At 39.1% G+C, this 13,821-nt stretch overlaps 1 protein-coding gene across 32 annotated transcripts in view; it reads left to right on the top strand.

Moving 5' to 3' along the window:
- The window catches only part of ANK2 (ankyrin 2), a 689,779-nt gene that overhangs the window by 584,677 nt on the left and 91,281 nt on the right, over positions 1–13,821 (top strand). For all 32 annotated transcript variants that reach the window (XM_082462711.1, XM_082462716.1, XM_082462697.1 and 29 more), the window contains 2 exons: positions 9,629–9,727; positions 10,673–10,771. In XM_082462711.1, the coding sequence (XP_082318837.1) occupies positions 9,629–9,727; positions 10,673–10,771 (198 nt within the window). The remainder of the gene's footprint in view (positions 1–9,628; positions 9,728–10,672; positions 10,772–13,821) is intronic.

A 13,821-nucleotide genomic window follows, 5' to 3' on the forward strand; every position in this document is an offset into this window, starting at 1 on the left:
CTGGGCATACACCCTGAGAAAACCATAATTCAAAAAGAGACAGGTACCACAATGTTCATTGCAGCACTATTTACAATAGCCAGGATATGGAAGCAACCTAAGTGTCCATCGACAGATGAATGGATAAAGAAGATGTGGCACATATATACAATGGGATATTACTCAGCCATAAAAAGAAATGAAATTGAGTTATTTGTAGTGAGGTGGATGGACCTAGAGTCTGTCATACAGAGTGAAGTAAGTCGGAAAGAGAAAAACAAATACCGTATGCTAACACATATATATGGAATCTAAAAAAAGTGGTTCTGATGAACCTAGGGGCAGGACAGGAATAAAGACGCAGACGTAGAGAATGGACTTGAGGACACAGGGAGGGGGAAGGGTAAGCTGGGAAGAAGTGAGAGAGTGGCATGGACATATATACACTACCAAATGTAAAATAGATAGCTAGTGGGAAGCAGCCGCATAGCACAGGGAGATCAGCTCTGTGCTTTGTGTCCACCTAGAGGGGTGGGATAGGGAGGGTGGGAGAGAGACGGAAGAGGGAGGGGATATGGGGATATGTATGTATATGTATATGTATAGCTGATTCACTTTGTTATACAGCAGAAACTAACACAATATTGTAAAGCAATTATACTCCATAAAGATGTTAAAAAAAAAAGACGCTACTAATTAGAAACATAAGTTTTGGAACTCAGTTTTTTTATATCCTCTTTGAAGTAGAAACAAAAGCATGCCTATACATAAGCGTATTTGTAACTGAATTAAAAATAAAGTTTTTTTTTTAATTATTAGTAATACTAAGAATATTTGAGATTCAAAACTTCTAATCTGACTCTAACAAGAATAGCTATTGCCTAGTTTCTGAGCAGTTCTTGAGTTTTCATGAAATTGTACTTTGAGACTTATTTAAAAGCCTCCATATGAATTCTCAGGCTTTAGCGTGTGATACCTTTTTGCTGAGTTAGTTCACATATAAGTATTACTGGAAAGACTTTCTTGTTGGAATCCAGGTATTCTCCTGAAAGGCATAAATGCAGCAATGCAATGAGATTTTGTCAGAACTTGAAAACGTTTACCATATTTTTTTGTTAAGTGTTTGTTGAATTGGTTAGGATATTTAGAAGCCAGACATGTTGTCTATATAACATCATTTACCTCCCCTGGGTTTCATCTGCATTCAAATGGACATTTGGTTGAGAGAAAAATCTCATTTTAACTTTTCAGATTTAAAAAAGTGAACTATGTAGATTTTACCTGCTTTTGGAAGTAAATATATCTTTTCATACATCTTCAGGGGAGTGGACAGATACATACCTCAAAGGACATTCTATTTTTTTTTTTAAACAACCCAAATGTCTTTTTTTTTTTTTTTTTGGCTGTGTTGGGTCTTCGTTTCTGTGCGAGGCCTTTCTCTAGTTGCAGCAAGCAGGGGCCACTCTTCATCGCGGTGCATGGGCCTCTCACTATTGCGGCCTCTCTTGTTGCGGAGCACAGGCTCCAGACGCGCAGGCTCAGTAGTTGTGGCTCACGGGCCTAGTTGCTCCGTGGCATGTGGGATCTTCCCACACCAGGGCTCGAACCCGTGTCCCCTGAATTAGCAGGCAGACTCTCAACCACTGCGCCGCCAGGGAAGCCCTCAAAGGACATTCTTTTAATAAATACTTCAGAATTTTTTCTCATAAAATGACATTTTGGAGGAGGAATTATGTTTTCTTCCTCACATCCCATATGTAACCATAGTTACTAAAAAATTGTTTTGTTGCTATGAAAATATAAACATATGTATTTCGTTTACTCTTCAAACATTCATCACTTGGTATAAAAATTTGGGAAAGTTTATAAAACTTTGTTACAATCTTTATAAACACAATGGAAAGGAGGAATTTTTTTAGGAAAAGAAATATTACTTACTTTATGCTCCTGAAATATCCATGGATTACTTGATTTGAGAGCAGAGTTCTTGCAGTAGCTATAAGTTTCTCAGAGTCCTTGTAATTGATTTATATTTCCAGGTTTCCTGGGGTCATTCCATTGTAGGGATATATAACAGACAAGGCAGAGCTGATGACATTTCAGCCTGGGGGTAGTCAGACAAGTAGACTGTCACACATATGGTACATCCCCATGGATGGAAAGGCCAGAGTGAAAGCATAGAAAGAATCATGTGGCACCCTGTGCACTGTGTAAAAAAAATTCAATCAAGTAAATTTTAAAGATCTAATTGGGTTTATTGAATGACTCATGAATCAGCAGCATTTATCTAGCAAGTAGAGAGGAGTTCCAAAGGACTGCTAAAAGGGAAAGGTTTTTAAAGGCAGAACAAGGAAGTCATAAAGAAAAAAGATTATTTCAGACCTAGGTGTCCTACCTATGGGGGACGACAGAAGGGGTCTAAGTGGCAGATTACCTCATCTTCCTTTTGGGGATGGTGAGGGCCCACGTGACAGATTACGTTCTTGGTGCTGACCAGAAAATTCCTGACTGACCAATTAAGACTACATTTCTGGGGAGGTTGAAGCTTCAGTTAGGTTAGGTATTAAGCCCCGGTTTCGTGGTGTGGCCTAGCACAAGTGACTCCATTTTGGGCCTATGGCTTTTCTTTTTAACAATTCCCCCCTTTGGATCAGACTTTCAGCTTAACTGAGAGAAGTGATCAAACTTTAAGGCATTAGCATCACTCCCAGCTACCTCTCCGAAGTTCTCATGGTTTTTATCATCCCTTTGGTGGTATCCATAGGTTATGATGTTTCTTCTACCCCTGTGATATTCACAGATTATAGCTTCAGGTTCACAATCTTTAAATTTGTTATTCTCTTCGTTCCTTTCCTGATGTTCCAGTCTTAGGGAGATCATTTGCTTTGTGGTTAGTGGCTGTGAACATGTATTTAAAGCTTTTGCAAGAACACGATGCACCAGGGAGACTATTATAATTATTATAAGCAGGATAATTCCCAGTGTTTGGAGTGCACTTCTGAGCCATGGTGCCCAAGACCGAAATCAATCGAAATCAAGTAAGTCAAGGAAAGACCCCATTGAAGGAGTCACCTTTTTAAAGCCAAGTGGCTTGCTCAGTGATCTTATGTAATTGTTTCAACTTCCCCAGAAGTGTTCATCCAAGTGCAGCAGGGGGTGTTGGCTGCAACACACACTCTTGCTCAGCTCAAACATAATCAAGGGCTATCCTATTATCAAGAATAACTTTGGCCACAGAGTCTAAGGATCTTTGTTGGGCAGCTGTTATCTTAGCAACAGAATCTGGAATATCTTCAAAAGTTAAAGAGAGGTTCCTCATTAACATTTACTCCTAATCAGGAATGTAGGGATCTGTCAAAGAGAGTTAATTTGGAATCATGAATGCCTCCTGGTATTAAGGGTCTGTGGACCATGTAGGCAGTTGCATTCTGGTTATTCTTGCCTTGTATACCTTTCTTTGCATAGAACCTGGACACAAAGTTCCCCAAATGTGGGGTATTAATAAGAGACAGGGAAACATACCAGAGGTCTCTAACCTCATGGACAGATCTGAGTTTTTGATGACAAATCCAGCAGTCTGAAAGGTTACTTCTCTTAGCAATGGCCTGGGAGATATGAATGGCGGTGTTATCTTTCCAGGCCAACACTGGAGTAAAGGAAAGAAGGAGAAGAGAGGGTTTCACGTTTAGTTAAAGCATGAAGTCATGATCTGGTGTCTTGGGAAGAAGCAGTCTACCTTGATGTCAGCTACTTCTCTTCCTAGTCAGTTTAATTTGGAGGTCTCCAGCATTTGGATGGGAACAGATGTCAGCTGGCGTCTTCGTTAACTGTGAAATATGTACCCAAGGCTTGAATTGTTGAAGTTTAGCTGTCATCTGAATAGTAAAGGGGACTTGGTATAGTCCCTTCCAAGAATATTCAAAGGCAGGCTTTGTTCTTACCAATTCACTTTTATGATCTTAAAGTTGTCAGAAGCCTGCACTTGTCAAAAAGTTATTTTCTTGAATTTTTCTGAAGATGAAATACTTTTGCCGGAAGACTTTTGCAAAGTGTCAGAGTAAAACAATAGCTCTCTGCAAATGACAGAAGACTTAAAAAATGTCCATTATTAAAGACCTGATGGAATTAACAATGATATTTAGTTATTTCTGTGACACAACATTTTTAGATAATAACTGGAATTAGGACATATCAGATTTCCAGGAATTTCACACAATTTATGAAATACTTATAACATATACCTGTATAAACACAACATAAAGAAGGCTTTGTGTTACTTCTTACATGCTTCCCATGTAATTTAACATACCAAATAAGCATAATTAATACCAAATAAGCATCTCCCTTTTTATAAGGAGAGAGAACAAATCTTTTGAAATGTTCCAGGGGCCCTCTGGAAAACTTCCATGTTAGTTTAAGGTCAAAAAGACTTCATTTAGAATTTGATTTTGGGGAGGTTTGTCAAAAATATCAAAAGATTTTATAACACTTGATCAAATAGGGTCATAGGTCATTGTGAAACAATACTTAGTTACCTATTTAATCAAAATAACAAAGATTTCCTAGGTAGACGTTGAAGGTTACATAGTTCTGAGCAAAACTTAGCTCTTTTAATATCTAGAAGACTAGGTTTATTTAAGTAATCAATGACCTGATAAAGACAACACAGAACATAGGTGATAATTTTGACAAGACATAATATCTTTGTTTTTTCTAGGCAGATTACTTAAAGAAAAACCTTTCGTAATCTCTTATTTTCAAGAACAGACTTATAGAAAACAAAAAATGTTGACCTTCTAACAGAGAAAAAACCAAATTCCAATTCTGCACCAGCCAACTTTTGATATTCAAACTTATTTACTTAACTAAATTCATTCTACTTATCTAGTCCTGACCACATGTAAAATTCCTTTTCCTTATTATTTCTAGTAGGCTTAACTAACTGCACATATAAGAATATTTAACTCTTAGTAACCTTTAATTTCTAGTGAAAACTAAGAAGTAAGCATTATAAACTGTCTTTTATGTCAGCATTCTGTTGACTGGCAGACTTATAAATACTTTTTATAATTTCTGGAAATATGCTTCTCACAATGGCACAAAACATGTTTGCTAATAGACCCAAATACCTTTAATTCCTTTGTGAAAGGAAGCAAAGAGTGGATAAACCTATGCCCAGTCATAAATGTTTCAATATTTTAGCCTATTTGGAAATGGTCTGGATATTCAATGACTATCCATCATTTAATTCAACTTAGCAAAACTTTAAGGTTTCAGGATACCAGAAAGATTTGGGGTAAGTACTGAAAAAGTTCATCTAGAAACTTTTCTCTCACTTACACCCATTTAATTTACTTGTTTTCAATAATTATGTTTAGACCACCCACAAAAACCTCATGAGACATTAGACAAAGTCTGTTAATGTTCTAGGTTATTCTTCTGGCTGACAAATTTTGCAAGAGATAACATGAACTTATTTGACTAATAAGCCCAGGTAGAATAAAAAGTTTTATGTCTGCATTATATTCAATGTTATTAACTCTAAAGGCATATCTATTTTCATTAAACCATCAAACTTAAACTAGCCTTTATTTACCAAACATTATCGCAGATCATGTGAACTTGAAAAGCATTTGGGTTAGTTTGAATCCTAAATTTGTAAAAGGCTTGCTTGTTTAAGCCAGTTAAATAGAGCTCTTTTACAAATTAACTTAAGCAATACCATTCGAAGGTAGAAAAATGCCACACACCTACAACACATATTTAGACACACATGAGCATACAGACAGACATAAACAGAGATCTTACAGTTTTCATTTAAAAATTTTCCTTGAACTAGATTTTTGGGCAAGAGTGCTGCTTTAGCAATTTGTATTTTTTTTAAAGTCCCCTTCCCCACCTCCTTTTTTTTTTTCCTGCAGTTCTCGGGAGCTATACTTCTAGCTTTGCAAAGACTTTTAAGATAAGGACAGTTGTTCTCAATTCCTTAAAGAACTGGGTTGGAACCTGGATGCTAATGGACTGACATACCCCTCTACCTATGTTTGAATGTTTCTCTCTGGTTACATTTAGCTTAGAGAAGATGGCCAAAAAAAATTTTTTTTAATCTGTCAGGCTCTGAATATCAGCTTCCAATTTGGCCAAACCTCCGGTTATAAAGTTATTAAAGCCTTTCAAATATCTTGTCAGTTTTCAGCCAGGACAAACAATGGATATTTCTGGTAATATTGAACAAACTCTTGGACTCAAGAGGTGTCCCCCAAAAGGGTGCAAAAGATATTATATTCACAAGATCTAGAGTCATCCAAAGGCAAGCAAAAGAAAGAACTGACAACTTGCATGTCCCAGGCAGGCAGAAAGCCAAGCCAGGTACTTGGGGCATCAAGCAAAACAAGCAAGAAGGCAATGGCTATCCTTGGGAGAGAAAGGATCAATAACCAATGGATCTGTATTTGGAAAGGAAGGGACAAGTTGAAATTTTATTTTCCTCTTTCACCTGGGCACTATAGACAGGTTCGGTAGAACTGGGTTTGGTAAGAATTCTTACCTTTCCCTGGCTTCTGCCATTTTTCCCTGGATCCCCTCTGCAGGCTCCTGTTTTTTATTCATTTTAAGTTTAGCTTTCCTTGGCAGTTTAAGGGCATAGTGTAGCAGTTTACCAGAAAATCCCTCAAAGTCTCATCAACTCTGAGAGGGGTCTATATGGGGGCCCTCCTTCGAAGATAGACATGGGGGTGTCTGTAAGGCCATTAACATGGTGGGCTTTTGTTTAGGGTCTCCTGGTCTCTTTAGAGTGGAAAAGACAATTCAGACAGGATTACTAGTATGAATACTTAAGTAAAGGAGGAAGGAGGGGAGCAGTAGGAGTTACGTCAGTCTTAACAGACTTTTGTTTTAGGTACCTCTTATATCTTTAATTTTTTCTTAGCTCTTTGCAACAGAACTTTCAATGGAGCTATTTTGGAATTTTGAAGCCTTTTGGAGGCTTTTGCATACCAATTAAAATATGTATCCCTTGCTTTTAAGTTCAGTTCTTAAATGATTTTATCTAATTGGAATGTTCCTCATAATGGCCATTGTAATTTCCCTGAGGGCTGGCAGCAGTTTGGTAGGACCCTAGCTTCATATGGGGTTCAACTCACATTTCTGTCCAGCCATATTTTGCCACAAATGGAGTGCCACCCACACTTCTGTCTGGTCATATTTTGGGGCTCCCCAACATGATAGTTACCAGGCAAAACTCTCAGGACACAGTAAGATTTTGACATTTTTATAGATATCTATAGCTTCTGCAATTATAGTTCTTAGACATAAAATAGGCAGTTGTGCCAGAAGGTGGTGCACCTGACTCTTTAGAAGTTAAAGATCCCATCTCTTTTAGCTAGCCTTTATCTACACAAAGCAGGACAAACAAGTATGTGTACCTTAACACTGCAGAATTAAGTACAGTAAATACCAAATACTGCAGCCTGGCCAAGTAAAAGGCCCTGGTACACTACCAACAATTCCCAACTTGGAACCTGAGACTGAGGTGAAGAACTGAACCAGCAGACCTCAACAAATGGGGTCTGTGGACTGATTCCAAACAAATGGGGAACTGTAGCCAGCAGTTCCCAACATGGAATCTAGGGACAGAACCATAAGCTGGGGTTTCCAATCAAATAGGAAATTGTGGTTGGGACTACCAGAAGTACCCAACATGGAACTAGTGATTCCAAACAAATTGGGAACCAACTGGAAAGCCAGTTAGATCTGGAGTTCAACACAAAAAGAGCAGAGCTCAAACCGAGAGGAACTTAACAACAGCCCCCAGAAATGGAGAGAAAGACAGTGAACTCAGATAGGAGTTTGCAGGTATCATGCCTGTGTTTCTTGTTGTCCCAAAATGCCATCAGAACTTCACTTTGCATCACACTGCTGCTACCAAATCTGTGAAAAAACCAAAATTCATCTGAGTAAATGTTAAAGCTCTAATTAGCTTTATTGAATGATTCATGAATTAGGCAGCATCGTTCTAGTGAGTAGAGGGGAGCTCCAAAGGGCTACCGAAAGGGAAAGATTTTTAAAGGCAGGACAAGGAAGTCATAAAGAAAAAAGATTATTTCAGGCTTAGACAACCTCCCTATGGGGGACAGAAAAGGTCTATGTGGCAGATTACTTCATCTTCCTTTGGGGAATGAACGTATTACCTCATTGGTATTGACTAGAAAATTCTTGACTGCCTGGTTAAGACTAAATTTCAGTTAGATTAGGTATTAAGCCCCAATTTGGTAGTGTGGCTTAGCATAAGTGACTCCATTTTGGGCCTGTGGTTTTCTTTTTAACAGCACAGAGTCAGACACTTCATGTAGACAGGAGAAGCAAATGTGCCTGTTGGTCATGAGGAGGCAGTGACGCTAGATATAGGGGACATATACTCTTACAAGTTTAAGGTATGAATGGGCTACTCAGGACTTTGTGCCCAGGACACTTGGGTTTGACATACATAGATGAAATTTTATCGGGGGTGAGGCGGGTAGACAATAAAAAAGTAATCTGGTAGTCATTGTCTATCATGCTCTTCTACATAGGATCTGAACCTAGAATGACTGTGAAGAATTTACTTAACCTTGTTATTTTCAGTTTCATCATCTCTGAAATGGGGAGAAAATTATTCATTTATTCAGTCATTTGTTCATGCCCTCATTTAGGCACCCATTATTTATAAAACACCTACTGTGTACCAAGCACTCTCATTTTCAGAATGGTAGTAAAGATTAAAAGAGACAATAAATATAAGGTCCAATATCTGGCATAAAATGGATGCTTAATACACAATAGCTCTTAATGTTTCGCTGTGCCTCCAAGGATTCCAGTGCAGTTTGTTTAATTAATGTGCATATGCAACCAACCTGTACCATACCCACCACCCACCAGAGTTTTGAGCAAGATTGGCTTCCCACTAACCTCAGCAAAAATTCCTCACAAATCACGGATTACAGAACTTTCATCTGAGTGAAAGTTTAGACTAAAATGTTAAAAAGAGCCTATTTGTAAAAGACATTTTTTCTTTAAAAAAAAAAAAGACATTTTTTAATTGAAAGTGGGCCACTCAGCTTCCAATGATATCTTCTCTTAAGTGTGTACTTCTCTGACTGAGGTGTTCTCTGAAAGGAATATACGATTTAGATTTACTTTCATTGACTTAGAATTCTTAAAGCCAGCCCAGAGGTTTATGATGAAGGAAGTCACGATGAACAAGCAGCGGTTTGTATGATCTCTGAAGCTTCAGTTAAACACTTGACGGTTCCTGTTTCCTAGGGAAGAAATCACTGTGACAATGCTTTCTCATTATAAATCTTCTCTCAGCGTACACATTTTTAATGCTAACTAAAATGCTAATTGGTGAAAATATAACTCTAGCTATGATTTGGAGTCTGTTCATCTTGCTACTTCATAAGCCAGCCTCTTTGTTTAGCAGACGATAAGGTGGGGGGGGAGTGGTTTGCTGCTGAGAAAATGGGCTGCTGGTGATACTATGCTCCAAAGACGCAGGCATCCGTGACGGTTTGGTTGTAAATAAGGCTAAGAAATTCAAAATAGAGGCTAACCTAGTTTTCCTCCTCCTTTTGCAAATCTCTGCTCGGTCTGCCGCCACCGTCGTCTGCAGAACGGCTACACGCCTTTGCACCAGGCCGCCCAGCAGGGCCACACGCACATCATCAACGTCCTGCTGCCGCACGGGGCCAAGCCCAACGCCACCACCGCGGTAAGGCGGCGCCGGCTGCCCCTCTCCGCGCAGCTCCTTCCTTGCCCCCGCCCCCATCCCCTCCAGGGGGGCCGCTTGGCTGAGCTGAGTCCCCATACAGCCTCCTTAAATGAGCCTCCGCACTCGGGAAAGCATGGGATTTCCAGAAATCAGCCTGGGATTTCCAGAAATCAGCCTGGGATTTTGCTGAGAGCGCTCGTCCCGGGAGGGAGCGCCGCGGCCTGACCCAGTCTTCCCTCCGGGAGGGGGCCCTGCGCTCGGGCTGCCGGAACGAGCTCGGCTTCCAGCTGGCTCTCGGCTGGGCGCGGAGTCCGCCCCTCCCTCCCGGCCTTCTTAAGGGAGCACAGTTTCCGAGGCTGCCGGCTCAGACTAAGCTGTTTGGGATGTGGAGCCACTCAAATGTAAACTAAGCGGTGCAATTTAGCAAACCGGCATCCCCAGTGGCCGCTGGAGCCTGCGTTGCTTGCTTGTGTCCTTTTGCTGCACGGTGAGCTTCTGCACAGCTGCAGCTAAATAGGTTACTGTGTTCCCCGTGGTAACATCTTACCTGCAACAGATGGTCTGACCTCTGTTGAGGAGTGAGTGTACTTGGTACTCGAATAGTTTTCTTCGGAGGCCTCATCCTCAGTTCAAGAGTTACTTTCCTAAGCATAGTACAGGATTCGGAGAGAGGTTTGACAACTTTAGGGTTAAAGCCGTCAAGCGCTTCTTATTAGAAAGAGCAAGCAGCTGCAGCTTGTTGTGTTACCATGGTGACCTGGGCTATAGTCTAAAGAAGTTACAAAGAAGATTCAGATGTAATGGTAAAAACTAGTGATTTTCCTAAGCTGTGCCTGTTTTGGAAGGAAATGCTGGCTCATGTGGAGCCGCGGGTGAGCTCATTGGCTCACAACATCGCCGTCCTCCTTCCCGGCTCTCACTCTCGCTCTTTCACTCTCTCTTCAGAATGGCAACACTGCCTTGGCGATTGCTAAGCGTCTGGGCTACATCTCCGTGGTGGACACCCTGAAGGTTGTAACCGAGGAGGTCACCACCACCACCACGGTAAGTGAAAGGAACGCATCGGCTTCGGCTCCCTTGTCGTGGCTTTTAAGCCACAGACATTTTCACTTACAAAATGTCTTGAGCTTTTGATTTTGAACTTCTTTTATTGTAGAGCATACATTGAAGTATGCAGATGTAAAGGCATTTACACAACTAATACAGGGATTTCAGCTTCCTTTAGTCAACATAAATCCATATAAAATGCGTGAATGTAATTTTATAATACTTAGTTCCTTTTTCTGTGACTGACTTCTTTTTTTCTGGCTCCTCTGCCCTGTTGCTGTAGTTGGGTGTGACACCTACCGCTGGCAAAGTGGTAGGACACTTCCACAGCAAACTTTTTATCTTAGCCCGGAGGTCACGCCAGACTCTGGGAAGACCCTGATCCCTCCCTACTATGCTCACGACTGGGTCAGATGCATTCCCAGTGAGAACAATTCATCCTGCTTTTCTTATTTTTTTATTCAAAAAGAAAATCGAATGTGCTTAAGAGAGACACTGTGTCTGTATCTTGACAGAATATATATTTAACATTTTTTATTTTCGCTGTTTGGAATATGACTGCTGATTCTTTAGGAGAGAGCAGTGATCGTCCCTGGCCTTTGCCAGAGAAACCCTGGAAGAGTGAGGAGCGTGATATTAATGAGTCCTAATGCTCTTGTGCTGTTCAGCTGGAGCAAAGCTTAAAAGGAGGCCTCCTGAGAGGAAACTCACAGCTGAAAGTGCTCTTCTCTTTGCATATATTTATTAACTTTTCTCCTTAAGTATCAACTCTAAGAACAACAGTTCTTTAATTTCTCTTCATAAAGTAGAAAAGTAGAGCGACAGCAGAACATTTAGATGTTCCTGAGAGACAATAAGATCATGAATCAACAAATAAAAAATTCTGAATGAGGTTCTAGTAAACGCTCCAAGCTAGGAATGATGCATATAGAGTTTTGGAACACTTGGTTCTTTTGATAGAGGTAAGGAAAAAGAAGCATTTTGTTCTTCAGGCTGACAGCAAGTCCCTGTTGACAGATATTGAGGTAGTTGGTTTGATGTGAAGTTTTAAATAAGAGTGGAGTATGATTTATTAATGAACTACAAGACAGAGACTGAAATTAGATGAGAGAATGGCACTGCTTGTTTTCTCAAGCAAAATCTTTGGCCAGTGTACCACAGTATTTTAAAAGATTTAAAGTATAGCATCAGTAAATTATATAGGAGAAAAACAAGTCTTGTCATCACCTAGCACTATACTTCTGAGTCACTAAATATGGCTGAATCGTAATGGCTTTTTCTTACTATATGATTTGTTATACCAGGAAAATCTTCATATTGGGGACCTGTACATATATCTTTATTTGGCATCTTTGAAACAATGTGCACATCACAGATAAGTGAAGATTTTGGTGGCAAGATTGGGTAAACACTTTTGTTCAGAGAAGTCATGTTTTCTCTCAACTTGACCTCTTGCATGTTCTGGGAATTATGCATGTACATTTTTATCAGATGACCACTAGATGGCAAACTTGCATCTTTTAGCTATCTTGACCTGCTTTTCTTCCATTCATTTCATTAATTCATTCCTTTAGTGTTTATTGGATATAAAATATGTGCTGGGTTCTGTGCTCAGTGCTGAAGTGTCATCAACAGTGAAAACATTACTCCTCCCTACCAGCAACTTAACAGTGTAGTGGGAGTGAAGAATGAGACTTAAGTTCTGTAAGAAAATACCAATAAATTCTTGTTTAATATCAATAAAACTATAGAATGTACATGTCTAATTTCAAAGAGATCTCAGGCTCATAAGTATTACTTAGAGTGAATGACTTTAACTATACAGGTCTATATTTAAAAAGAGGAGCAATTAACTTTTTAAATACTATTGCTAAAGTTCTCATATACGTTGTCAGAAATCAGACATATGGTCATATCTCCACACATGTAGCTCTAGGGGGATGTGAAAACTCCTCATAAACTCTCTGTGAGCTTTTTTTCTTTTCTGGTAACTATTAATCTCTATGCTGCCTAGCTAATCATTGCTCCAACAAAAACCACCATACTTAGAAATCAAGTTTCTAGGTGAAAAGCCAACAAACAAATATAAAACATAACAGCATGTCTGTTTTCAGTTGGGAAAATAAGAAATCATTGCCTACATTAACTAAACAAGTACCCCCTTTATCTAAATGGGTAGTTTTATTGGTTACATGTTTTAATGCTGCCCTATCTTTACTTTCTTCTTCTCTTAGAATTGGATTCTTGGAACTGTGAGTTTTATTGTTTTGTGAAATGGAATTTGGGGTTAAGGATTGAAAATATGAACTTATTCCTTCTGTGATGTGAGTCTTCTTACTTTATACTTCTTCTCTTTCAGAAGAGGTTTTCATTCATTCTTTTCCCATATAACGATAATATTAATGATATTAAAAACTATAACTAAAATTTAGTAATTACAAATATGCCAGACACTGAGGGTAGATCTAGGATTCAAATTTAGGTTGTCAGATTCCAAAATCCATATTCTTAACCACTCTGATGTAACTGATCTTGGCTTTGCTAAAGGTAGCTTACCAGGAATTTTCAACTTTTAAAAACTCACTTAAATAGCGCCCTTTATTGATTTTCATGTATCATATTCAATATCATTTTCTAAAATCTACAGATTCACTAAAAATAATTTGGAACTACTCACTGGTGGTAGGCAAATAGCACGAGGCAATAATTATGTAAAATTAATCAAATTAAATTTAATGTTACTACCATTTGAATGTAATAGTTGAACTACAGCCATACATCTAACATGCGAATTTCACATCATTGATTTCATACGATGTGCCATTTGAGCAGCAATGTGAGTTCTCTGCCATCAGAGAAAGTTTCCTTTCCTATTCTTCCTTCTAGAATTCTTCACCCCAAAGTATGAATAAAGTCATTGTGTGGAGAGAAGAGTAAGGCAGCAGTTTGTAAAGGAAAAGTCATTGCTTCAGAAATTTGTGAGACATTTTTGGAATCATGGTTTGTTTCCTTAACCTTTGCTTTTCTAACTTTACTTCGTAAGACCT

This window comes from Balaenoptera physalus, assembly GCF_965194825.1.
Source record: "Balaenoptera physalus genome assembly, chromosome: 5".
Lineage (NCBI taxonomy): Eukaryota > Metazoa > Chordata > Mammalia > Artiodactyla > Balaenopteridae > Balaenoptera > Balaenoptera physalus.